General features: G+C 35.3%; 4 protein-coding genes across 6 annotated transcripts; 3 read left to right on the top strand and 1 right to left on the bottom strand.

Moving 5' to 3' along the window:
- The first annotated feature begins 1964 nt into the window (after positions 1–1964).
- On the top strand, positions 1965–5781 carry LOC103334829 (cyanogenic beta-glucosidase-like). Of its 3 annotated transcripts, XM_089054976.1 has the most exons (14): positions 1965–1981; positions 2302–2480; positions 2890–2959; positions 3077–3135; positions 3215–3290; positions 3395–3472; positions 3578–3665; positions 3752–4007; positions 4105–4220; positions 4426–4643; positions 4791–4822; positions 4916–5018; positions 5111–5219; positions 5311–5718. In XM_089054976.1, exons 2-14 carry the CDS (start codon positions 2304–2306, stop codon positions 5498–5500), a joined length of 1572 nt encoding a protein of 523 aa, XP_088911102.1. In that variant the 5' UTR covers positions 1965–1981; positions 2302–2303; the 3' UTR covers positions 5501–5718. The 3 variants fall into 3 exon arrangements, with proteins under 3 accessions (XP_088911102.1, XP_016650540.2, XP_008236024.2); XM_016795054.2 differs by lacking the exon at positions 1965–1981 and having other exon boundaries at positions 2178–2480; XM_008237802.2 differs by lacking the exon at positions 1965–1981 and having other exon boundaries at positions 2181–2480; positions 5314–5781.
- A 6337-nt stretch (positions 5782–12118) lies between these two features.
- Positions 12119–13478, top strand: LOC103334830 (putative BOI-related E3 ubiquitin-protein ligase 3). Its single transcript, XM_008237804.3, has 2 exons — positions 12119–12789; positions 12916–13478. The coding sequence occupies exons 1-2, from the start codon at positions 12436–12438 to the stop codon at positions 13438–13440; spliced, it is 879 nt and encodes a 292-aa protein (XP_008236026.2). The 5' UTR covers positions 12119–12435; the 3' UTR covers positions 13441–13478.
- Positions 13479–17544: 4066 nt separating this feature from the next.
- Positions 17545–20658, bottom strand: LOC103334831 (high-affinity nickel-transport family protein). Its single transcript, XM_008237805.3, has 2 exons — positions 20163–20658; positions 17545–18622 (listed from the first exon to the last, which is right to left on the bottom strand). The coding sequence occupies exons 1-2, from the start codon at positions 20481–20483 to the stop codon at positions 17786–17788; spliced, it is 1158 nt and encodes a 385-aa protein (XP_008236027.2). The 5' UTR covers positions 20484–20658; the 3' UTR covers positions 17545–17785.
- A 2549-nt stretch (positions 20659–23207) lies between these two features.
- Positions 23208–26112, top strand: LOC103334833 (glycerate dehydrogenase). Its single transcript, XM_008237806.2, has 13 exons — positions 23208–23413; positions 23508–23591; positions 23680–23820; positions 24163–24284; positions 24374–24455; positions 24599–24671; positions 24743–24834; positions 24919–24993; positions 25088–25195; positions 25286–25363; positions 25513–25557; positions 25692–25806; positions 25882–26112. Exons 1-13 carry the CDS (start codon positions 23291–23293, stop codon positions 25902–25904), a joined length of 1161 nt encoding a protein of 386 aa, XP_008236028.2. The 5' UTR covers positions 23208–23290; the 3' UTR covers positions 25905–26112.
- Positions 26113–27325: the final 1213 nt, after the last annotated feature.

The raw sequence follows: 27325 nt of genomic DNA, 5'->3' as shown, positions 1-27325 counted from the left end.
ATCTCTTTTGTTTTTTTATAACATTGTCAGTATTTTTTATTTATTTTTTATAATGTGAAAAATGTAAATCTCTTAACAACTATATCACATATTATTTCCGAAGGATCGTGAATATTGTTTTTTATTATTTTATGAGGAGGAAGATTCGAACTTAGATGTTACAGAGTGAGGACATTTCCGAGGTCATTTGATTTATTTCACATTTGCGTTTTGAGTTAGAGTTAAACTTTCTAGATTTTGAGTTTCCTCAAGAATTCGATAGCTAAAATCTAAATTCAAAACCCTTGAAGGATGATTCTACACTTTAAAATAATCAACTTTGTCGAAATTGAATTAAAAAAACTCAGAGAAAAATACACTATTCTTGGTTTCTAATCGATTCCGGATATATATAAGGTGGCTAGGGTTTGTTGCACCCATGGTCCCATAGTGAGCTTCATTGAGGATTCAGTCTAATATGGTCCTTCCTCCGCTTCCTGCCTGTCATACTTGGGACCGCATGTCTATGATGCTGTTGAAAGCTCAGACCTATTAGCTTTGGCTACCTGAGGGAAGTATTTTTCCGAGGGAGGGCCATCCTATTGAAAGTTGAAATCTTATAAGGATAATGAACATAGAGACAGTAGTTGCGGGACAGGATGGGCTGATTGTCAAGCACAAGCATTCGGGTTGTCTCCATCCGGTAATTGCAGGATTCCGCAACTGAAGCTCTTTATATCGTTCGAAGTATTTTTCATATTAATTGCTCTTAACTACAAATGCCTTATCCATTTTCATTCCGGGCAGTACTAAAACTTGGCCCTTCAATCTCAAACAAACAGTGACGTTGAGTGGTTTTGTCATTTGATTCTTTTGAACGTTCTTCCCGCAGCTCTAAAAGACAAAATACTCTTTTGTCGAACTAATGTGAAAGCAAGCTATGACTTCTTTCCAGCTATATGTACCACAATTCGCATTCTGTCTGATTATCAATTTCTTAATTAACTTTCCATAGTATAATGATTATTATAATCTTAACCATTCTTGTATGCGCCTTTCTTGTGTATGTAACGTTAGAAGATGTTTCAAATTCGATATCACTTTTCCGAACATAAAGAAAAAGAAACCCATAGAGGAGATTTAATTTCATCATCATAGATCTCCACATCTTTTTAGTCTTTGAGATTTGCCTGGCGTATGTTATAGCTTTGGAACTCTTTTTTGGGTCAAATAAACTATTGTTGTATAAGTTGTTGGAAACTGGACTTATTCACATGCATGGTTTCGATAATGATAAAAGATGGAGATAGATCTCTACCTCTACGGCATATTTTAAAGTTTAAAGTAGCAATAATCCTGACTTTTATTTTCTTTCTTATATCTTTTGGGGGTTAGCTAGCAAAGATCTAGACTGGTTTTGCAATGTTATAATGCTCAGATGACACTCTTTTTTTTGTCGTTTTTTTTTTTGTTTAAACGGTCGAAGAAGGTGCATGTTAAAAGTTGAAACAGAATCTTTGATTAACTAGTTTTTTATTTTTATATAAACGATACTGAGAGATGAGGAAATCGAACCTAGAATGTGGAATACCCGAATTACACAAAACTCCAATTACATATGCTACAATAAACTATAAACTATATATTCCCACAAACCACATGAGATCGAAACCAAGAAATCAGAAAGCTATCTTGATCCCAACAATTCAATCCATGCGTGTCCCCTGCAATTGCTTCACGCTGTTGGGACCTCTGCTCCCATTTGAGCATGCTCACCACGCTGCCTCTGCTCCTTCTCCCATGCTTGCTTTACTATCCAACTTGTCGCTATCTCAGTGTGTTAGAGGAACCCCAGGTTGCACCAACCAACCATGATACTTAAAAGCTAAATAGAAAGCATGTAATGGACTAACTAAAATAACTCTGGTTAGAGATTCTCTAAAGCTCAACCGTAATTAAGGAGAGTATTAAAGCGATTGTTATGTGACGGAAATTAAGTCAGGTGAGCAAGATGTTCGTAATATGTTTACCGTGTCTATACCACCCACTATGAGCGCGGGTAGCAAAACAAACATATTGCAAAAATTTGGTTTGTAAATTAGATGTTAATTTGTGATTGTAACTTTTGTGTGGTTTCATTGACTATTTAACATGGTCACAAATTCACAACTTAAAACAAATTTCCCGCATAATTGACCGGATTCTAATTGAAATTCAAGGCCAGCGACAGCTTTCAAATTACCCCACTTTCTTTTTTACTTCCATGTATGTATATAATTAAAGGCCAATTGTAGAAACCTGACAACGAAATTGAATTTGAAGTTATGGCAAAATGCACCCTGCTCCTTTTAGGCCTCCTGCTTGCTCTTGGTTGTGCATTGACAAGTAGTAAATCTATCAAGGCAAAGCATCTTGATGCTGAATCTGAGACTTTGGCTTCCCTCAACCGGAGCAGTTTTCCGAAGGGTTTCGTGTTCGGGACAGCTTCATCCGCCTACCAGGTACCTCTTAGCTAGGCCTTTGATCTTTGAATGTTCTCATTAGATGTCAAGCTTGAGATGATTCATTTAGGTGATGTTTGATAACCATTTTCATTTTCTTTTTCATTTTTCATTTTTCATTTTTCATTTTTCATTTTTTATTTTTGTGCTAGAATATAGAGGAACAAGATGGAGAATGGAAGTGGGAATGAGAGTGAAAATGGAATTGGAGAGGGAAGATGAGAGGGATGAGTAACAAAGTGAAAACACATATCTCATCCTTTCTCTCAATCTCATCATCACTCCCGGTCTCACTCTCATTTTCCTCTATACTCTAACACGAAAAATGAAAACTAAAAATTGAAATTAAAATAGTTATCAAATGCGCCGTAGCTTTATATTTGTGTATTTATTTGTATATGAATTTTAGTATGAAGGTGCTGCAAAAGAAGGTGGTAGAGGACCATGTATATGGGATACATACATGCACAAGCATCCAGGTCTCTTCTGTTCTATTCATGTCTTCAAATTTGCATCAAAACCATCATTGAAAGAAAGAAAGAGAATAAATTGAATGAAATTACTGAAATTCACTGTGTTTTAATTGAAAAAATCAGAGAGAATAACGGACCACAGCACCGGAGATGTCGCCGTTGATGAATATCATCGCTATAAGGTACAAGAAGAAGATGGTTATCTTCTAAAAATTATTCTGAATGAGTTCTCTAATTAATTTAATTATATTTGGTTTACAGGAAGATGTTCAAATTATGAAGGATATTGGTTTAGATGCTTACAGATTTTCAATCTCATGGTCTAGAGTGATACCAAGTAATTAATTAGACCATCAATTTAATTACTTTAATCCTTTACATAAATTCTTCGTTTTTTTTTCTGTCAAAAATTAATTTGTATTATATTTTGATCATGATCAGAAGGAAAGCTAAGTTGGGGTGTGAACTATGAAGGAATCAACTATTACAAGAACCTCATCAACGAGCTTCTAGCTAATGGTTATGCACATGACCCACTGACTAATGGAGAAATCAACCAAAAAAATTCATCAATTAAAGTTTTTTTAATTAATTTTTCTGGATATTAATTGTTGAATATGGCAGGTCTAACGCCCTTCGTCACAATTTTTCATTGGGATCTTCCCCAAGGTTTGGAGGATGATTACGGTGGTTTCTTAAGCCCTAATATTGTGTAAGTGAAAATCAAATATATTTTTATGTTGAAAAACTTATAATTCTTGTTTTATTTTTAAAATTTTCTGATGTAATATATGACAGGGATGATTTTCAAGATTACGCAGAGCTTTGCTTTAGGGAGTTTGGTGGCAAAGTTAAGCACTGGATTACATTGAATGAGCCATTGAGTTACAGCAAGAATGGGTATGCAACTGGGAAGTATGCACCCGGACGATGTTCTGATTGGCTAAAATTAAATTGCCTTGGTGGAGATTCAGGGACTGAGCCATATTTAGTGACGCACCACCAACTTCTAGCTCATGCAGCCGCTGTAAAATTATACAAAGACAAATATCAGGTCTTGATTACACCCAAAATTCAATGGTTATAATTTATCTTCTTGACAGTGATGGATTCTTTGTTGTGTTAAACAATCAAATGTTGAACAAGCACAGGCATCACAAAAGGGATCGATAGGGATAACGTTGAACACAGATTGGTTTGTGCCAGTTTCTGATGAAAAGAAAGACAAAGATGCTGCATCACGAGCATTGGATTTCTCTTATGGATGGTATGCACTTATAAAATAACAACTCAAATCGTTCTTATTGCAGATGAAGGTTGAATTTGATTGATCTAGATTTCATATGGTCTAGTGTTTAGGTAAATTTTCTGGTCAGTCATGAGTAACTTTGAAATTGAGTAGCATCAATATCCTTCTATGTTCAGATGGGCTTGAGTTAAAGTAATATTTTGAATCTTGGATTTGATTTTAGGTTTATGGATCCCTTGACAAAGGGTCACTATCCGCAGACCATGCAATCTCTTGTTAAAAACCGATTGCCCGAGTTCACTAAAGAGCAATCCGAGATGCTAAAAGGTTCATTTGATTTTATTGGACTAAATTACTACTCAGGAACGTATGCAGCAGATGTACCTCGTCAAAATGATGCAAAACCAAACTACAAGACAGACGCTCTTGTTAATCAATCAGGTAAGTGGAAAACCTCGAGTTTAAGCTGCCACAAATTATGGCTTTTTCTTTCTTAATTTTACTATATATATATATATATATATATATATATATGTGGATATATATACACAATATACTAACAAAGTTTCAAACATGATGGTGTGACAGTCGAGCATAATGGCGTCCTCATTGGTCCACTGGTGCGTACGTGTTATTTACCATGTTAATCAAACCCTCTTTGAGCTTACCATGAATTAATTATATGATTTAATTTGCATAAATTGGGTTGGCAGGGTGCTTCTGACTGGCTCCATGTTTACCCAAGAGGATTTCGGGATTTACTACTTTACACAAAGCGAAACTATCAAAATCCACTGATTTACATCACAGAAAATGGTAATTATGGCATTAACCATCAACATTACATTATTTCAACATTTTAAGGGTAATCTCGTGCATGTGTCAAATATTACTACCTACTATTGTAGGGTACGATGACCCTAATGATCCCAAAATTCCGATGGAGGAATCACTTGCCGATAAGAAAAGAATCGACTATCTTGATCGCCATCTTTATTATCTTCATAAAGCGATCCAGTAAGTGCACGTTCCTAGTAAAAACAAAGATTTCTTCTCCCTCCTTGGCCAAGAATTTCACTAATATAGTTGTTTTTGACTCCTTTTTGAGCAGGGATGGTGTTAACGTGATGGGATACTTTATATGGTCATTGTTTGACAACATAGAATGGAACACCGGTTACACCGTTAGATTCGGCATAAACTACATAGACTTCAAAAATGGGCTGAAAAGACATCCTAAACAATCAGCAGACTGGTTGAAGAAGTTCCTTAAAACGGAAAAACATGTGGAACTTTGAACCTAAGTTCTCTTGACATTGTTTTGCTGAGGATCTTCTAGGCTGTTGGAAACTGGTGTTTGATAACATATGGATTTTGTAATGATAAATGGAGATGCCTGGGCCTTGACTTGAGAAACACCACCGACGGCAAAAACAGTTGATTAAAAGTTTAAGCTGGCAATGATCTAGACTATTTATGAAATGTTTAGGAGCTAAGATGTTACTCTTTTGTCGCCTTCCTCTGTTTTTCTACGACCATATATATAATTATATATGATATCTTTCGATGACTATATAAATATTAATGTTGGTCGAAGGTGCATATGATGCAACTTTTCTAAATTCTAATAATATTTACAAGCGATAGTCTATAAGGAGGAAGACGGTTTCTCACACATATTATCAACGTGCCATGAAATTCGAACTTGAGTGAGACCATCAAATTCTAATAATATTATTATATAATTAGGCACCAATTTGCCACATTTCAGTTTGGCCCAGAAAGGATTTAATTTTGGGCTTTATGGGTACAACTTTTAACCTCCAGTGAACTTGAGCCGTATCCAGGCTACCAATTAACAGTGAAGGGGCCCAATATTATTTTATTTATGTAAAATGGGGAATAGGTGGAATTAGGACAATGTTTGAAAAAATACAAACAAAATATTAAGAGGGTAAGGAGGTGGCCTATGTTGCATGGACACAGGTACGGGGACACGGGAACGCCACACGGCGACACGTCGATACCGAAAATCTCAAAAAATTAGGACACAGACACGGCTAGGACACAGCAATTAAAATAATAACTAATTCTCAATACTTCAATATCACATAATTCCATAAAACAAAACAAATAACTCATATAAAATACAAACACCAAAGAAAAAAAAAGAAAAAAAAAAGAAGCACATCAAAACATAAGACTTTTATTATTTGTTGTGTTTCTCTTAAAAAAAACATAAGAAAAGAATCTTCACCTCACCACAAAGTCAACTCTTCTATTGTTATGGAGGGAAATAAAAATAGAAAATAGAAAACATAAATAAAAGCATTTGAAAACAAAGGAAAAAAAATTGCAAAAACACTATCTTTGCAAAAACTGGAGAAGTGGAGGAGCTCCTGCAACGGAAGAAATGAAGTGAAGTGGCTGCTACTTTCGTGGGATTCATTTAGGTTTAAAAAAGTCTTTTTCCACTTTCAACCCATCTTTTTAAAAATTTCAAATCAATAAAGTTTCTTGACCCCTATTTTTATTTTAAAATTTCAATATGTCCCTGTTAACCGTGTCGGAGCCGTATCTTGACTATATCGGAACCGTGTCTTGACCGTGTCCCAGCCGTTAACCGTGTTGGAGGCGTGTCCGAGTGTCGGCGTGTCCGACACTCCGACACTTCCAGCATTTTGAAGTGTCCGTACAACATAGGCGGTTGCTTTATGGATCCTCTTATGTTTTCAATTTCTAATGAGTTGAGTCTTCAAGATGTAAAATTGTTTTTGTTCATTGTCTTGCAATAGTTGTGGTTATTATTTATATCTTTTATTGTTTACAAGAGCTCTTTACGGGATTACGATCTTGTAATGCCCGTTTATTAATGAAACTGTTGCGGCTATTTTTTTAAAATAAAAAAAAAGGGTATGGAAATGAGTTTAAATTAAACAAAAATATGAGCAATACATCTACATGAGAATGTTTAGATAGATAATATATGAATGATTAAGATAAAACAAAAAAACAAAATTGATCGATGAAATAGGAAAAGGTTTAGAATGACACTTGTTAGTGATAATGAAACTTTAAAACATTAAAATATTGAACAAGATATATTGCATATAACGATAGGGAATTGGAAATAAAGAATCATATTATCAAAACCTTTACGATTTGGACAAAGGATGATAATGAAGATTCTTTAAAAAATCATGCTGAGTCTACTTATTATAAGTTGTAGTTTATTTAGTGAAATTTTCGATGTAGAACTTTATATTATTCAACATGATTTATATGACATATATTATTTTGATATTATCATAACTTTGTGCGATAATATTATATTTTTAAAATCTCTAAAAATGATATTATGTTGTCATAAATGATCAGCATTTACGAATAACGTATTAAATTTAGCAGTTTCGTTTTCCTGATCCTTCCAATCGTTAATAGAATTTCTCTAACTTCGAAAACATTTAAGAAACTAGTCATCCTATGGTCAAGTTCACACACGTATTTAGAAAAACTAGATCTGAAAAGAGGAAAAACAGAAATTAGATTGAAAACAAACAAGAACACCATGCTATACGTTACACGTCAAAGTTAGAAAAAGCAGAGTCGAAGACGTGTTCATTTGCTCCAAATCAATTAAAGGCAAGCAAAAAGAAGAATAAAAAAGTACAAAAATATAATATTATGCATGCACGACTGAGACAGTGTGACTGAAAGGAAAACAAAATCATGCAGTCAAAGTCTGGAAGATGCACGAGAGAAGTAAGCACCACAAAAGCTAGCTTTAATGATAACTTCTTTTTTTCATTTTTCTTTCTGCATAATATATATATATTTTTTTAAATTGTGATTTTGGGTCGACAGACAGGACCAAGATTTTGAAGTTTGAAGAGAACATTGGGAGGAACTGGCTGTAAAGAAACTTCACATGACTTGCGTGTGTCGGTCTCCAAGGTAAGAATATGAGAAATCAAACCTGACATGATTACAATTATCGACTATTTATTTTCCCTTTTTGAGGGGAGCAACATGGAAGAAACTTGGGGCCCTTTTCCCAACAACACAAACATAATCTTTAACTAATTACTACTAATTACAAAAGGAACAAGAAAGAGTGATGAGTAAGTCTCGATAAATTCTAACTGTTGATGTATAGTGGGTTCTACATGCATTAAGGATCAGAAATCGTTCAACCAGCAATTTTGTTTGCGAGAATACATGCTATATGTGAATGTGATCATTTTCAAATTTGACGTATAATCCGAAATTTAAATCAACGACTTGTTTTATGCTATTTTGTTTTACTATTGTGTCCGGTCATGGTTGTTGAAAGGAAAAGGTAAAAGGATTACCACCACTCATGTCATTCATGAGATTAATTCAAGTAGAATGACCATTAATTTACTTGATAATAATATTTATGTTTGAATGGTGGATGTCACTAGGCACTAGGTGTTGTTGGTTCCAACCTCACCATTATAATAATTCAATTAAAGTCCTGAACATCGATCAAATCTCCAGATGTCTTAATATTGACTAATAATTATACGCGTGTACCCATAGAAAAACGACTTGAAAATTGAAATTATTTGAATTTTTCATGCTTTTTTTTATTTCCTATAGGTACATAGAATACAAAAAACATGGCTGCAGCATGAAAAGGGACAAATGAAATGATGCCGTTGTGAACTTGTGAATGGATGAATGCATGACCTTACTAGGTTACCTAGGTGAATCTAGACAAAACCACTTGGGTATGGCTAGCATTGAAACCATAAGATAATGTTAAATTGTTAATGCCCCCATCAAAAGTGGGTCTACCTCTTCTTCAAGTCATAATTTGAGGCACGTCAAGACAGAGTATTCCATATCACACCCTTCTTTGGTGGGTCATGAGGTAGGAGCCTTCCAACCATAAATCAAACCACCTATTTTGTGACAAATTATTGAATGTATTTGATATCAAAAATAAAATAAAAACTTTTTGTAGAATTGTATAACATTGTTTCCAACTCATACAATCCGGATTCATTATAAGTTAAATCTAATTCAGTTTTGATTCTATTAAGCGAATCATCTATTTTCGATATAGAATTATGCGTATCTTTTAACTGAACTATTATGACATTATGTTACACGACAACAACAAGTCTTACATAAATCTGAAAAGAATAAACGGGATTGAATTTGGAATTCTTTTTCCTTACAAATGACTATGTGAGTTATATGATTGCAAAGACTTATGGGTAGGGGGAGATTGGCACCAATTATGGGAAGGGATAGAGAGGCAGGACATGTAGAGCGTCCATATCACTTTGCCGAAAGCTACAAAACAAAGAGAAACAGTTGGGAAGCTGCAGAAGAGACTTTTGCATCGAATTCTATGAGAGAGATGAGATGATGAGAAATGGGGTTTGGATTTTTGCACATTTCACGGCTCAGAGACTTCAGAGACTCATCAGATCATTCAATTCAATAATAATAGAAAACTAGCCAGTCAATGAAGTGGTGGATGGGTTCACATGGATTGCACATATTCATTGCAGAAACAGTCACAACAAAGTATCACAAAGCCCTCATGCCCTCATATGGGGTCCTAACCTAAAGGCTCATCACCACATGGCTCCTCACCAAACTGTAAATTTTCTGCAGCAAAAAAACAACAATTTAACCTTTCTTTTTCGTTTTTCTTTTTTCTTTTTGCTTTTTTCAATTTTCAATGACTGAATAAATTGGTATTTGGAGTTTTAGTTTCAATGGAGTTTAGTGGGATAACTCTATCTACAGAGGGGAAGGAAATAGAGATCATTTCCTAGGTATAAATAGCGGTCCAATGTTCAAGGGAGATGAACAAAACAATAGTTTGATTTTGATATGGCAGCTGACAGAAATATTTATTTTGAGTCAAGCTTTCATTTTTTTCTCTCCATTGTCACCTTCAGGGGTGGAAGATTATGAGTCACTTCCTTAATAGACTTCCCATCGAAAAATCATGATTGATAAGTTATGGGAACACAATATGGGTCTCTATGAATAAGTTAGGAAAATAGTTAAGTTAATAACTTACATCTTCCGGTTTCATTGCCCTCTATTCTACCTATCTGTTTGCATTATCGTGAAAAGAAAACGATGCAACACAGATAGAAATTCATCTCTCGAAGTAGAGATGTTTCCTATTATAGTCAAATGTTAAGATTTTTTTAAAAATTTTTACAGGAAAGGAAAAACAACTACAATTGAAAACTACGAGCGCACACAGGCCCAACTAAATCAAAATAAAACGGAATAGAACAACTCAGAGATAATTCATGCTCCCACGTATGGGACGGAGCAAGACCATGACCTAAACTTGCAATAGTATCAGCTGTGAAGTCAGCTTCCCGAAATACATGCTTAAAGGAAGCCTCTTCCCGAATATTAAGATTGTTATTACAAGGGATATTAGCTGGAATCTCTACATTAATCATCTGTGCTAGCTTCTAGTATAGCATATCGTTTTCCTTGATAGTAATTAATTTATATGGTATGAAAGTAAGTTGATCTCTGAGTTGGTGTGCACGTCATATTCCTACTCAAAATAAACTTTTGTTAATATTTTTATGAGACCCATTAATGCAGTAAGTGTGTTTTCATTAGGTAAGTCACAACAATTCATAGATTTACTAAATATTATGCACTGCCTTGTAGGGATGTTCAAAAGGTCATATACAATTAAATTACTTCCTTAAGTCCTACGTTTGGTGTACTTTCCTAGCCACAAAAGGAAAAATAAAATAAAAAAATCCCTGCCCTTTTTCACTACAAGAAACCATGTGAAACACAGATATATGATGATAAATTTTGAGGATTTGAAAGGAAATTGTGACATAATAATCAATGTTGTTTAAAGGTTCAATCGATTATTGGTTAGAGAATTTATAGCCATCGCTTTAGTTCTGTTTCTTAATAAAGTTGCGCTCGTACCATCATAGTTCGATGAATCGATAATAAACCAATTCAATAAGAACTCCACAAGTTAACCACGTCATCATGATAAAACAATGCCTTGAAGATATCCTAATACCAGGAAATCAAACAAACTGATCAATACGCCTGCCTACAATATTTTAGGTATTTTTTGATACATTGAATTGGTTCAAAACAAATCCATTTTACTAAAAAAAAAGGACTTAGTTGCAAAAAGATCTCCTACATTTAATCCTGCAACACCTAGAAAGATTAGCAGGCAGGACTTTCCCAGTAATTTTGCATTAACACATTTTTCTGTCAATTATCTTATAAGGAAGAAGATAATACAAATACAAATTCCAGAAAAATCTTAAGCATGTTTTCCAAAACTTGGGTTATAATACTTGAACAGATTAGCATGATCACACCACATTCTGAGGTGCAATGTTCCTGATTAAGATTACAAAAGGTGCCCAAAATAAGTAAAAATTATAAATATACATTTCCAAGATTAAAAAAAAGGGGAAAGTGTATGGAAATAGGAGAGAAATAAAAGGATCCTATTCTGGCTAGTCTCAGCCTTTCCAGATGACCAAACTGACAAAAATCACTAATAATTCTCTCTCTCTTCTTCTCTCTCATCTTTTTTGTGAGATATAAATATGAAAACTGACTCATTCACAAGAGAGAACAGAGAGGCCCCTCTCACTCTCACCCACTTGGAATTGAATTCTTCTCTCTCTCTCTCTTTCCCTTTCTCTTTCTATTCAAAAACAAACGCTTCCTCTGAAATCTCTGACCCGATAGTTTAGTCACAAAATCTGCATGTGTACGTTGTTGCTTACCGCGTCCCATACATCTCTCTCTCTTTTTAATGCTAATATATACAAAACACCGTCCATCCACAAAGAGAGAAAAAAGAGGCAGAAAAAGGCAGTTTTAAAAGACTGGCAGAAACTAAGCATCCTAGGCCACATCTCCTTACCCTTTTCCAAGTTTCCTGTTACTTTATTTATTCATTCCCTAATTTTCTACACTCCCTCATTAATTAAAACATTTTTTTATGTTTTCGGTTCCTTTCTTTCCTTCACTTATTATATATATGCTCCCCACTTCTTGTCCACCACCTTTGTGAACATATTCCTCAATCAAGAGACCTAGTTTTGGCTTTGGTTTTGGTTTTGGTTTTGGTTTTTGGGTCCAAGAACTGGTTGAGAAGAAAGCCTGAGAGATCTGAAGAGAAAGGTTTGTTTCAAGTTTTGATCTTTTGGGTTGGTTGATTTAGATGGCCATTGAAGCTCAGATGCGTTCAGAGAATCTTGGGTTTCCATTGTGTGGCTCACAGGATTGGATGGTAGACAATGGTTGTGGTGGCGGTGGAGGTGGGTTCAGTGACTTCTGTTTCAATGTTCAACAGAAACACCAACTTCAACAACAACAACAACAACAGCAACAACAGCAGCAACAACTACAAAACCAGCAGCAGATAAATCAAAATCTCTGCTTTGATACCAGTTTTCTGGTTCCCACTTTGGAAAACAACAATACTTGTAGCAGCATTATGGCCTCCTGTTCTCAAACTATGGAAGCTCAGGCTGCCAAGCATAGACAAGAGATTGATCAGTACATCAGAATACAGGTTAGAAACCAGTTTTTTAAGTACAATTTGTGATTATATGACTTGGGTTTCATCCAATTTACTTGAAATTGCTTTTGCTTTCATGGTTTTGGATTTGTTCTCAATTCCCATGTTTTTGAAAAACAGAACGAGAGATTGAGATTGGTACTTCAAGAACAGAGAAAACAGCAGCTTGCAATGCTGTTGAAGAAAATAGAGTCTACAACCCAAGTACTATTAAAGCAAAAGGATGATGAAATAACACAAGCGAACAGGAGAAGAATGGAGCTTGAAGATTTCTTGAGAAAATTGGAGGCTGAAAACCAAGCATGGCAGAGAGTGGCACAGGAAAACGAAGCCATGGTTATGTCCTTAAACAACACTCTAGAACAGTATAGAGAGAGAGTCTCGTGTTGTCTCATTAATGGGGCAGACGATGCAGAGTCTTGCTGTGATAACAGAGAAGAAGAAGAAGCAGAGAGTGATGGTGTTGATTATGAACAGATAAGGATGAAGATGAAGGTTTGCAAAAGCTGTAATTCCCGGAGTTCGTGTGTCCTGTTCCTTCCTTGCAGACACCTATGTTCATGCAAAGCTTGTGAGGCGGTTCTTGATTGTTGCCCTGTTTGCAGAACACCAAAGAAGGCCAGCATAGAGGCTTTGATTTTCTAGGCTGATTTTCCGGGAAAAAGTGAAGAGAGAAAAAGAAAGGGAAAGAAAGTGACTGAGAATGCTTGGTTTTAGCAGAGGATGATGTTAATGATGATCATTGATGATGGAGTGAACAGAACCATTTTCGATGCAAATGGTTTTTTTAATTATTTTATTTACTTTCTGCCCTTTTAGGGTCTCTGAATTTAGATTTTAGTTTGTACTTTAGACGACCAACAACCCAATTGAACAGAAAAATACAGCACAGAGCATCTTTTTCCTTTCATGGAGGGTGCTGCTTTTTTCCTTTTTCAATATTTTTTGCTTCTCTTTTTCTGTCAATGGTGGATTGATTTGATTATTCATAGCAGATTTGTACACCAACTATTTTGCATTTGGCAGGTCATCAATTTGCCTTGACAGATTTCATTGAAAGAAATGTCAGATAAAAAAAACATTTTCATGCACAAAATAATTATTTTTTATTTAATTTCTTGCAAAGTCAATGAAAGTTTTTTAAAGCTAAAAATTAGCAGCTAAACTTTGTAAACCAGGGACTTTGGATCTTTTGCTTGTTTTGCATACTCACTTGATGGTGATATAAAATTCACATTGAAACTATCTAATAAGAAAAGAAAGAACATCCTTTTTATTTATTTATAGTGAGCAAACAAAAAGTCAAGTCGGCATCTTAAACATGTAGGGATGGGGTTTTTGGAATTTCTTTAGGTCCACATTATCATATAGCCGTCGTTCGAATATGCATCATAATCGCCAAGCATAATATGGTCCATCTTCTACCTGTTTTACCTTTTATACTTCTCCTAACAGCCTCTTGTTCAAGCTAAGAAATTTCTCTTCTAGTCCAAGATTTCCAATATTGTTAGGTACTTAAGTCGGTTGAGAGTACGGACGGACTCGAGATTTCAGAATATGATGGGCTAAATTTATCTAATGTATAAACCTCCTAAAAAAAAAAATTTCAACAGCATAAGTGAATCATTTATAACCAAAAAATAAAAAAGACACCTAACTAAGAGTGAAACATTCACTTCAACTTAACAAAAAACTTCATTAGCTATGAGTGTTAAGAAGTTTTTTCTTTCTTTTTGGATAAGCCCAACGCGTGTTCAACCTAGGAATTGAATTGGGGTTTGAGCTTTGGCATCCATCCATAATACCAAAAGAAGAAAAAAATATATAATTTTGACCTGAGTGCGTTGTTTGGTAGAAGAAAGATAATAGGTTAGAAAAGGGTATAATTGAGTTTTGCTTTTAAAAAAATATTTTGACTTGGTGATATGCTACATGTATTTTGCTTCTATGGTCCGTCCCTGGTTGAAAGGGGTTTTACAAAACTTATTTTCAAGAGTTGTTTCGGTTTTTCGACTCAGGTTATCTGGGAAGTTTTACCCATATCTGTTATATCGGCTATAATAAAAAATTAGTAAGAGATGTATTGTAACATGACAGATTCTTTGTATTTTTATTAGAATCGAACACATTGTATCGATTCATGATGATAAAGTACATATGTTCACAAGTACTTAATTTTTGATGTAAACACAAGATCGAAGCTAAAAAATGAGATAATTCGAATTAATTTCCACTAAGATTTGGATATGCTAAAAAACTTTCTATCATGCCATGTTAAATGTGCCATAAAATGGAAAGAAGAAAAATTGGTAGTTTCGAAAATGAATGAAATAAAATACTTGGAAGTAATTGAAGGTTTGCGTTTTGGGCAAAACGAAAAAGAAAAGTAAAAGGAAAAGGGATAAGCGTTGACGGGAGATTCTGGTGCTGCGGGTGGTCCTCCTAGTTATCCGCTGTTTACAGTAGTGGCCGTACAGCGTTTCTCTTTCTTCTTCTTTTTACACTTTTTATTTATTATTATTTAAATTTTATCTGATGTGGGGCTCTGATTCAACTTCTTGTGGGTGCATCTCATTTCCGTGATATTTCTCTCTTCTTTCCATTTGGGGCCCTTTTCACGATTTTGTGAGGACAATTTAATAATAGTAGGCAGAGATTTCGATTCGCGGGTTTGCTGCCGTGTTTATTGTTTTAGGAGAAATTGAAATAGGAATTTTCTTTTTCTTTTGTGTACGGCAAGCATAATGATAATATCTCAATTTGATGTTACAAATTCATTTCATTTATAACACATATAGTTTTATATATATAAATTTTTTAAGATTACATTCATAATTTAGTTAAGAAAGTCACTAACTACAAAGGGCTATGAACGGGGAGGTTTAACATCAAATTTAAGATAATATCTTGTGCGCCTCCACTAACGATCACGCAGAATCGAAAAAACTATGCTATAAGCATTACAACTAAGATTGCAAGTTCATAATAATCAAAAAGATATAAAGCTTAAAAAAACCAAACAATGACAATACAAATAAAACTCTTAACAATAATAATTATACGAAATAATTGAATTTTGTAACACTATGTCGATATGTCGATTTTGTTTTTTTTTAATGCAGAAAACATTTTTCGTTATTCATAAAGATAATAATTCATATAAATTGAACATGATAGGGCATGGTTCGCTCCTTAGAATTCACGTGGGACTCAAACAATACGCACTCATCTTGGACATAAAACTGATATCAATTTTTCGTAACAGCACTATAATTTTTATTTTGTTGGAAGAGGTTTCTAGTTTAAAGTTTATAAACGAGAAAGTTTTATATCAAAAAAAAAAACTCAAGATATTTACTTTGTGAATTATTTAGGTATGCTTTAGAATCTAGATCATGTATCGAAATAAGATGTCTTTCCAATTAACCCAACGTACGAATGCATGCACTTGTAAATAATTAATCAAGAGCATGTTGCCTCTGACAGTAACGTGACAGATACCCATAAAATTAACAAGACTTTAGGCTGTTGGAAAAATATCAAGAAGTGATATGTAAATAGTTGAGAAAATGCAGCTAACTTACAAATTAAGTACATAGAGTTAGTACGTAATGTAATATTTTCTCCCCAATACATTATCTTTTAGATGTTAATAGGACTCATTATAGTCAACATGATGCACAAAGACAACGCTAGATTTTAACATAATATTTTATAACAAGAATAAGAATAATATGATATCGATATTGTCAATTTACCTCATAATAAAAAATTAAAAAAAATACACAAGTGATAGTTTAAATTACAAAGGAGAAAAGTTTCTCATACATACACTACCAAGATATCACACGGGGTTCAAATTTGAGATCACTAATCTACAAATTAAGACTTTTTTTATTTTATTAGATCCGTTGGCTACCTCGTAAACTTTTTTTTTGGTTCAACATATGGCTCAATTTACACCATGTTGTTTGCAAAAAGAGGCCCCAAGTGTATTTGAATGCCTATCTGATTTTCTACCTTTACAAATTCCACCTTTTTTTCCTTTTAGCTGCTAAAAGTCATATTAGATTGAAGACAAAAAGAAAAAAACAGTGCAAATTCCACATTAGACACACCGGCTGAACTAGGTAGAGGATGCTATGGGCTCTAGCCTAGGTAACTTTTCTTTTTAAAATAAAAATATATTATATGTATTTTAATATTATTCATCCCATAAAAGCTTAGTATAGCCCACCCAAATGTAGCCTTGTAATTCATTGTTTCACTCAATTTTGTAGGTCTATAATTATCTTATATTTAATTTGCTTGCTCAATTAAGAAACATAATCTCCTAATAAACACTCATGATTTTAACTCTCTATCTTTTACTATTTTATCTCAATGTATACTTTTATTTCTAGAAAAACTATAGAAACAGTAAGTAAGTACCCAAAAAAAATTGATCATTAGATTTTAAGCTTAATAACTTTAGCTAACCTACCTATTGAAAAATTTCTAATTCCGACCTTACACTTAGAAATGGTCAATGCTTGAGCACTTAAACTATGGACTAGGACCAGCCCAAACAATGTCTTCACTCTGTCGACATTGCATACAACTGGATATCATTGCTTGGATGGGTAGCAGTCGAGACTATTTGGATGCGGAATTTACATTTCCATAAATGATAACTGCTATGAACTGGTGCAACAAAACAGAACCATTTGTGTAGATAAAGGTTAACCATTTAACATAAAGCAAATCAAGTAATGCAAATCGTTAAGCCAATCTGATTTCAATCATAAAAGAATTACAACTGCAGAAAGGTTGCCCCTCTATATTAAAACTGGAAAAAGCTTTAAAAAGAAAATATGATGGTACTCTCACTGAGAAATGGTGCTGCGCAGATGAACTTTTGCTCTAAACAAATCGAATAATCATTCTAAGATCTTTATCTAACACTCATGGAGAAGCCTGTGAAATGTGAATCTTAATTCGGTCAAAAATACTAATACAGGCTATACCCGAAGAACTGGCTGATGATTATGGCAAACCCGAGAGCAATTGCAACCAGGGAAGATGCCCATGTTAGCTTCTCTGTTATTCTGGGAACTCTATCCTTTAGTGCCTGACTACATGAGCCTAGAAAGACTGTATAGCTTCCCATTGCAACCACGGTCCCAACTAAAAACATAACCAGAAATGCAGCACCAGCAATGCGAGATGGCAAGGCAAGCGCGGGTAAGACCATCATCAATGCATCTGGCTGCAGCCCATGGACAATTCCAGTGGCAAAAGTAGCAAAACCAATCTTCTTCTTCCCAACTGCAGGGGTTTCTAGAGATTCATATACACTAACATCACACTCGCCATTCTCTAAGGCAACACAAGGACTTGGGACTTCTGAAGCTTCCTTAATGCCCATAGCACCAATAACTAGAAGAGTAATGCCCACAACTCTTGTGCCCCAGGTTCGGATGATTTCAATGTGAAGCCGATCCTTTAGCAGTAGAAATATTAAGCCAAAGATAACCTGGCCAGCGTCATGACCGCATCCCCATAGGGCTCCAACTAAAGCACTTTCAATGCGGGTGCGTCCTATTGAGAGAGGAGCCAAAGCAGCTAGGTGGTCAGGCCCTGATAATGTGTGTAAACAACCAGCAAAGAAACCAGTCCATGCACTACTAAGTAATTCAGTCTGGATCAGTCTTCTCCCAATAGCAGCAGCCGGGCTACCTGCCTTTGTTGCAGTTTGAAAGGATGCAAAAGCTGCTGGTGCAAAAGCTGGTTGTATTAAGATCAAAACAACAGCAGAAAGCACAACAAATGCCCCAGTGGTGATGGCCTGGACATGTTAGGAATATAAAAGTAAGTTATCTGGTCAAAATAAATGGATTAATGGTTGCATGTGAAAAGTGAAAGTAACTGTAGGTGGGAATTTGCAGCCCCACCTCAACGCCAAAAAGAAAGAAACAATATATTCTCAAAGAATATTTCAATATAACTTATAAATTTCACGTTGATAGTAGTTGTAAGTCAAATACGAAACTGCCATGGGGTAAGATATAATTGCACCGATGCACACACTTGGACAATAATGAAAACTTGTCTAGACAGTATCATCTATGTTCCTACTCCAATCCATGATTTCTATCATAGTGACTCCCTGTTAAGATCCACAGTCCTCTTCTAAAGATTAGATTTAAAACCTACCCTGAGGGTGCAACCAAGTAGACAAGAAGTTAATAAGAGAGAATCCACTTGACTTGCTGGTAGTTTTGGTATTAACTGTTATGAGATAGCATGTGTTTAAAGTTCCATCCAGTTTCAACATCTTGCTTACTAATATAATAAGTCGTCAAATTTTGAATATAATGTCTGAAATTTCCTTGTATGAAATCTGAAAATTGTTGAAAATATGAAACGTGAACACAGCCGTATAGCAATCATTTGGAAACTTCGAAAATCTCAGTGCACTGTTGCAGTCTTACAGGGGATAGGTTACTCCAGAATACTGACTGTTACACCTTCGAAAAAACTGTTGAAGTTGGCTCATATTACCTTAATGAAAGCATTTGAGACCAACAAAAACACCCAGACCTATACTAAAATCCAACATTGCTAATCCAATGAAGCTACCTGCATCCAATCGACTGGTCGGTACATATGCGAAATTCCCTAATTTTGTTCCCTTCTTCTGGCTCCCCATGTCAAAGCTTTGCTGCTAGTGGTTAGTGAGACGAGCGACGAGCTTCAGCCCTAGGACTCCAGTACCATGCCAACTAAGCTATGCTAAGTTTTTAAAAACTTCAGAGATTTGAGAGGCTTTGTGTTGGAATTGAATATTTGTAATGACTTATTTCTCCAGGCAGAGAAGAGGACTTAGCTACAAAATACTAAACGCATATACCATTCAGTTCTCCAACCGCCTGGAATCCAAAGGATTACTATGGAATATGAATAGGACCAAACTTGACTGTAAGATATGCATTCTCTTCGAGGACCCCAAAGTCAAATTGGTTGATAATCAAATTTTTGGCAGTTCGAACCACCAAAGACAATCCTTCCAGCCATAAAAATTTGCAAGAGAGTAACAAATGAGACTGCTACTATTGCCTATACGGACGTGGGCTAATAAAGAATGATGGGACATTACAATCTCACATAGGCATATTCTGAAATACAAAGATGATGGCAGATTTAGAGAGCAAAAATTACTACATTGAATTAAAAAAATAACTCCGTAGAAAATAACCAAACATTCCATCGCCCATGAAACCAATTGTTTGCAATTTCAAAACATGATTGCAGCAAAAACAACAAAAAAGCCCCACAAATTTTTTTTATTTATCAATTTCTTTCAATTGAACAAGAGATCAAAATACCTTGCGCTGCTTAGAAGCCCCAGTTGCGATCTGATTGAGAAGCTGGTATTTTGGCTCCGACCCAATTGGAGACTCGGCCTGGTTCGACGAGAGAGACGGCAAAATGTTCGACGACGCTGATGGAGAAGGAGAAGAAGAAGACAGTGGAGATGGGTTTTGACGTTTGCAGGAAACCAAGCTAACCCGTCTGAGATTGGGCAGTTGGGAAGCGGGGAGGTTGAGTTTTCCCGAGTCAATGCGACCGAGTCGATGGAGAAAAGGAGAGGGTTTTAGATGAAGTTTCAAAGGGGTTGGGGATGAAGAGGACAGAAGCCTTTCCATGGCTTCTCTCTCTCTCTCTCTCTCTCTCTCTCTCTCTCTCTCTACCTCTTTGTTCTCTGTGTGTCTGTGTTAGGGTTTATATTTGGGAGGTAAAGAGAATTTGGAGAGAGAGGGAGAAGGAATGTGGTGAAGAAGTATAACTGAAGAAGATAAGCTATGGCTCAAAACTCAGAGAAGGTTAAATTTTAACCGAAAAATGAAAATTTAATATAGAATATTCTAAAATATAATTTTATAATTTATTTGACGCATCTTAACCCGCCTAAATTGTCAAGCTCTTCAATTTTCTTCTCGAGAAGCCCCTTTCTCTACTTCTAATATAGCAATTTTTATATTTCTGTTTTTATCAACATTTACCATCTCATTTTATTGAGCTAACTATGGATCAATATGTGAGACCTTTAATTTGAAAATTGGAAGAAAAAAAAATTGAAGATAAAGTTGCAAGTTTGAAAAAATATTTTAGAGATAGGGCGGGTGGGGAAGAAGATTGTTCAAATAGGAATTATCTTTTGTTAGAGAAATATTATGAAAGTATGTAATTATCGTTTAGATCGTAACCGGATATAAATTATCCTCAGAAATTATATTTAAAATATAGGCCTTTTATAAATGCTGTTGTATATATAAGAAGATTATAACTCAAGTAAACTCTATAAAATAAAGTGTGCTATATATAAATAATGGGTAGGTAACTAGTTGTTATAGGTCTAAACTCTATGAACTAAAATTCTGAAACAAATTGTATGGCCTCATTTTGTCCACAACGTCCCCTTTGAACAGATAGAAATAGAAGCCTTCACGTTACTATTTTTCTTCCCTTCCCTTTCCACTCTCCACTTCCTGGTCTTGAAGGGACGCATCAATCCTTATTATTATTCATTAGGATTGTCAAGTGTAATGGTCAACAACTCAACAATTCCGTCCATTGCTCAAATTGAGTAGAGCCTGCCCTACCATTCCCACTTTCAGCTTTACAAGACAACCGACTTGTCAAATTAATAGACATGGGATTGGACTTGGAGCACACTAAAAACGATTCTTCCTCCTCAACTTTGAACATTTACCACCACATAAATAATAATGTCATACCAAATGAAATTACCAAATAATAATGTCAACTCATAAGAGAAACACGCAAAACACATAAGACTGTTATCATGATTGGTCCATTGATTTTGAAAATCCCGAGCAGAAACAAAAGTTGATTTCTTACCTTTTTTTTTGGTTATTATTATTTTTGAACTAAAAGGTTTCATAAGAGACTTTTTTTTAGAAGTCTTGTGTTGTCGCCCACTTTGCACACCCTATAAGCCTTTTCTTACCGTCCTATAAAAGTTGTTCTCCATCTAAAAGATAATCTATTGCACTATGGAGAGCACCATTTAGTAGTGGATACACATGTATATACAACATAGATGCAAAGACATTTCTATGGGGTTGATAGGGGTCAATCTTGCTTGGAATAAAACTAGTTGGTAGGTAAATCCAAGTTGGTGGTTGATTTTGAAATTTGGACTTTTTTCTACAATGAGCTTGGGAGAGTATTAAATGCCTGAAAGGATAAGGCACCTCCTCCCTTCCTATGATAGAAGAATCCTGGTTACACATGCTTACACATGCATTCCCCAAGCTTGCTTGTGCTGTGCACACGCACTTACCAAAGAAATTTTGGCCACTTAAATTTTTAAGGCGGCTTGCTATTCACCTTGGGTTTATCTTTGCTTCATCTTCATAAAGCCAGACACCAAGTAAGTCAAATCCCCTGCTAAAAAAAAAGAGTAAGCCAAATCTGGAATATATTAAGAATATCCATCTTTTTTTGTTGTTGTTGTCTTTTTCTGATTGAATATCCATTTGTTCATCTGCTTTCACTTTTGATGACCCAAAAAGCCTGATTAATTTTGAGATATGGGCCTTGAGTCCAGTTTTGACAAACTCAAGCTTCATGAGTCACAGCTTGTGGGCTTTGGTTAGAAGGGAAAGGTTAGACCAACCCCGCAAAACCCATTGTTTTGAGATATGGTCCAAATTTGATAGTTCTTCTGCAATGGAACAACTTCATCAACTCCAATCTCAAATCAACACCCATAGAAGGTTGCATGGGTCCAAAGGCCCACTTCCCTCATTGCATACGCATAATTTTTCGCTTTTAAAATTAGCTCGAGTGGTGAAGGTGAACGAGAAATGGATTAGAATTAAGCTAGATTAAGGAATTGTTAAATTATAGTTATGACTGAGATACCAAAGTTTTGTAATCAACACACATTGACATTTTAAACCATTTGGTGAATAATACATAATCACTAACATAATTTATTTGATTATTCAAAATACCCCTTAAAAATCAAGGTTCCATCCTATTTCTAATTGCTAGAATTGGGATTCTCATGTGCCTAGAAAATGGTCCAATGTCATTGGTCACTTTCCTAATCACCTTATACTAACAAAAGGGTTATGTGTCATCCATCCATGATGCCATGTCATCATTATCTTATACCTAATGAGAGGTCCAAGAACTCCAAAGCAAGAAGAGCCCATCATATTATTTCTGTACCTAAAACCAAAACAAAAAACAAAGAAAGGACCCATCAATCTATCATATAAACCATAAAACCAATAGGTCAATACATCACAAACTCAACAGTCCACACGCTCAATCAATCTCACTGGTGAAGACTACATGTTATTGTACACCACACCACACCACACCATACCAGAACAGTTGGAACCAAAAATTTAAAGGGCTCTCTGCTTCTACAGTCAGCATCCTCAGCCAGACCCCTTTGAGCTGCTGACAAGCTTTCATGGCCAAACCAGTTTCAATTGAAGTGTGGAACCCGCATGGGAAATACAGAGTTGTCAGCACAAAACCCATGCCCGGAACTCGCTGGATAAATCTCTTAATTGAACAAGACTGCAGAGTTGAAGTGATATTCTTTTTTTTCTTTCTCAGTTTCTTGAATCTGTTTGGACCATTAGCTATGTGAATTTGATGAGATAATGTTTGATTTTTGTGTTTAGATATGTACCCAGAAGAAAACAATTCTGTCTGTTGAGGATATCATTGCTCTGATTGGGGATAAGTGTGATGGAGTTATTGGACAGGCAAATAATTTTTTTTGTTGGGTGTCCTTAGAATTTGGATTTTTTGTATTTAAAGTGGTTAATTTGTGTTTGTGTGTTGGTTTTTCAGCTGACAGAAGATTGGGGAGAGACTTTGTTCTCAGCACTTAGCAGAGCAGGAGGCAAAGCTTTCAGTAACATGGCTGTTGGGTACAACAATGTTGATGTTAATGCTGCTAACAAGTATGGAGTTGCTGTTGGAAACACTCCTGTAAGTTTTGCTCTCTCTCTATTTTCCCTTTTTTATTTTATTTCTAGAAAAGTGAATGTTCCAAACTCCACTGCTTGTTTTCTTGTAGTTTTATAGGTACCAATAGTGCAAGTTTTCTCATATACTTGTGTTTCTGATAGAAGTTTTGTTGATTTCACATATCTTCAGAAATGCTTGCACATATGGTCACTAACCAACATGTCAGGAACCTTATTTACAGAAAACTAGTACCTCTTATCTGCTATTTCTGTTTGGTACATGAAATAAAATTTAGGATCTTAGTTTTTTGGTTCTTTGGAAAAATTGGGGATATTGAAATGGTTTTATTGCTCCTATGGTTAGGGAGTACTTACAGAAACTACGGCGGAGCTGGCAGCTTCACTTTCTGTATCAGCTGCTAGAAGAATAGTTGAAGCAGATGAATTTATGAGGGCTGGCTTATATGATGGATGGCTTCCTAACCTGTATGACTACTGTGTTTATAAAAACTATCGATTCTTCAATTGTCCATTCATTGTACATGAATTATTAGTGGTCTCTTTTACTATGGCAGGTTTGTGGGAAACTTACTCAAAGGACAGACTGTTGGTGTGATAGGAGCTGGTCGTATAGGATCTGCATATGCCAGAATGATGGTATTTTTCCTGGTCCAATATGTTATTCTTAGTCTAGTGATTGGCAAGCATAGACTTATCCTTGCTTTCTTTTCCTTAATCCCCTGCTGATTCTCACGCTTTATCGCTAACAATCCTGATCAGTGACTGTTGATTTCTAATAGGTTGAAGGCTTCAAAATGAACCTAATTTACTATGATCTGTACCAGGCTACACGGCTAGAAAAGTTTGTTACAGGCATGTCTAGTCAGTTTATTGCATAAATCTTGCCCAACTCTTTTCTGATACCTGTATGTTTCATGTTCCAGCTTATGCCGAGTTCCTTAAAGCCAATGGTGAACAGCCTGTGACTTGGAAAAGAGCAGCAAGCATGGAGGAGGTGCTTCGAGATGCAGATGTGGTATGGCTCTTGCTCCCCTCACACTTTTTTTCCCATTTTTTATTACTCTCTTTCTTATGCCGTGGTTATTGATTCTCATTCCAGATAAGCCTTCACCCAATTCTGGATAAAACCACTTACCATCTAGTCAACAAAGAAAGACTTGCAATCATGAAGAAGGTGAACCTCGAACGAATGTTTCTTATTTGTATAAAACTGTGAAATATTCACATTTGTATTTACTTGTTGAATAATGTCACATATATATTCACAGGAAGCAGTACTTGTAAACTGTAGCAGAGGGCCTGTGATTGATGAAGTGGCTCTTGTAGAGCATTTGAAACAAAATCCCATGTTTAGAGTTGGTCTGGATGTCTTTGAGGTAAATAATATCACCTTCCCTGCCCAATTCCAGTTTTCTCCTGGTCACCATCTCTAACATTTGAGTGGTTCATAAATGGTGTTGTATCAGGATGAGCCTTACATGAAACCCGGGCTTGCCGACTTAAAGAATGCTATTGTGGTACCTCACATTGCTTCTGCTTCCAAGGTAATTTAGGTCCATATTGTTTTTAAGCTGACAATTTGGAGACCTACCTTTCTGATTTGAGAACATAGCAATTTGTTACCATATCAAGCTACAGAACTTAGAATTACTCAGATCAGAGAGTTAACCGTGTCTCTTGATGGTTTATGTAGTGGACTCGTGAAGGAATGGCAACACTGGCTGCTCTCAATGTCCTGGTATGCCACTTAAATCTTCGAAAATCGCAGCAACAAAAGAGAAAAGATTCACATAATTCAAAAATGGCCTCAAAAGAATATCTTCATCTGTGGCACTAAAGTACTGACCCCCTTTACATTACTACATGGTTTAGGGAAAAATTAAAGGATATCCAATTTGGTCAGATCCAAACCAGGTAGAACCATTCCTCAACGAGAATGTTCCACCACCGGCCGCCAGTCCTAGCATTGTTAATGCCAAAGCCTTAGGTAACAATGTCTTTAAAACTATGTCAAGGTCATACAGGAAAGTTATCTTCTTCTGAAACTTCTGTTCCACTGCAGGTTTACCAGTTTCGAGGCTGTGAGCATCGGTGTAAAGGGTGATATGCAGGGCTTTCCTGGTGCAAATGGAGTAATTTTACTGATGGGAAATCCAGGCTCTAGCTACTGAGAGTGCAGTTGTTAAAATTATTTTATAAGGATCAATGTGGACAAACATGTATATCTACTATGTTGTCTTTTAAAATACTGGCTTCAGAATCCTGTCATATATATAATTGTTTTCATCTATAATTCTATGTGCTCAAATTGCGTTGGAAACTTGGAATTTGCTGGTTATATTTTAGGCTTTTTAAGACTTCTTTTTTTTTGGTGGAGAACCTTTTCTATTGAGAGAGATGATAATATACTAAACTTACACGCAATACACGAATGCTAGGACTCGAACCCAGGACCTTACTCGAGAGAGCAATTACTCCAAACTATTACACTAGTCTAATGGGTCTAGTTAGTAGCCATTGTTTGAAAGAATTGTGTTCACTTACTCCTCACTTGAGCAACAATCACATTTTACAAATTTGCTTAAATTCCATCATTTAACAAATCCCTTCTTCAAAGAAATTTGGATACTTTCAACAAATTGCTACATATAGTATTTTTGGATATCAAGGTCACATAAAACTGCAATTTCTCGATTCATATAATAGTCATATATACAACAAAAGGAAGTTATGACAATGAGGGCAAGGAAGGTAATTACCATGATAAATGAAAAGAAAGATTTTGGCGAAAAAAAGAAAAACAAAGATGAAACTTGACGACGAAGCAAATTCCAATCCAACTATTACTAGTTTTTCCATTTTAAAATCTAAGAGCATCTTCAATTGATGTGTCAAAAGTGCCACATAAATAATTAACAGCTAGAAATAACATGTCAATCACTCCAACCGAATTGTCAAAGCTGATATGGAATGAAAGTTGAACCTCCAACCGTTACCGTTGAACAAATTTTTTTTTAACACACAACCCTTTTCCTCCTATTGTACATTTAATTTTTTTTATAAATACACCTCTTTCATTTCATCATGTGCCCACCCCTAGTACATTTTATCATGTTAGTCTCCTCGGTTGAAATTTCCATTATACTTTTTTAAAATTGAAAAAAGCTGAATAATATGTATACAATTTTTTTGTTTTTTGTGTGGATAGAATAATACGTATACAATTGAGGCTATTTTAGTAATTATAGTATAAAACAAAAAAAAAAGTTCACAATTTCGAATATGGTCTTGTATTAGACCCGACTGTTACCTAATGGCAAAAGAAAAAAGAAATAGGATTTATTAACCATGAAAATTCTGGAACATTCTAAAACTCTTTTATCTTCTATCCTTCCGAAACACGACGTCGCGTCTCCGCATAAATTAGGGAATTCCAAATCCTTTTTGGATTTAACCAAACTAAAAAGAAAATAAAAATAGTGTCCTTTTACCACAGGGAGATTTCA

The sequence above is a fragment of the Prunus mume genome, linkage group LG6 (genome assembly GCF_029339155.1).
Source record: "Prunus mume cultivar Tortuosa linkage group LG6, ASM2933915v1, whole genome shotgun sequence".
NCBI classification, from domain to species: domain Eukaryota; kingdom Viridiplantae; phylum Streptophyta; class Magnoliopsida; order Rosales; family Rosaceae; genus Prunus; species Prunus mume.
This window is presented reverse-complemented; position numbering and strand designations above follow the sequence as displayed.

Bases quoted from the DNA above. Each gene is read 5' to 3' on its own strand.
- LOC103334833 (XM_008237806.2), top strand. From the start codon at position 23,291: ATGGCCAAACCAGTTTCAATTGAAGTGTGGAACCCGCATGGGAAATAC. The intron at 24,285-24,373 runs GTATGACTACTG...TTACTATGGCAG, and splicing joins GATGGATGGCTTCCTAACCT to GTTTGTGGGAAACTTACTCA. The intron at 25,558-25,691 runs GTATGCCACTTA...TACATGGTTTAG, and splicing joins TGGCTGCTCTCAATGTCCTG to GGAAAAATTAAAGGATATCC.
- LOC103334829 (XM_089054976.1), top strand. From the start codon at position 2,304: ATGGCAAAATGCACCCTGCTCCTTTTAGGCCTCCTGCTTGCTCTTGGT. The intron at 4,823-4,915 runs GTGCGTACGTGT...TTGGGTTGGCAG, and splicing joins GCGTCCTCATTGGTCCACTG to GGTGCTTCTGACTGGCTCCA. The intron at 5,019-5,110 runs GTAATTATGGCA...CTACTATTGTAG, and splicing joins GATTTACATCACAGAAAATG to GGTACGATGACCCTAATGAT.
- LOC103334831 (XM_008237805.3), bottom strand. From the start codon at position 20,483: ATGGAAAGGCTTCTGTCCTCTTCATCCCCAACCCCTTTGAAACTTCAT. The intron at 18,623-20,162 runs GTATTTTGATCT...TAACATGTCCAG, and splicing joins GGGCTTCTAAGCAGCGCAAG to GCCATCACCACTGGGGCATT.
- LOC103334830 (XM_008237804.3), top strand. From the start codon at position 12,436: ATGGCCATTGAAGCTCAGATGCGTTCAGAGAATCTTGGGTTTCCATTG. The intron at 12,790-12,915 runs GTTAGAAACCAG...TTTGAAAAACAG, and splicing joins ATCAGTACATCAGAATACAG to AACGAGAGATTGAGATTGGT.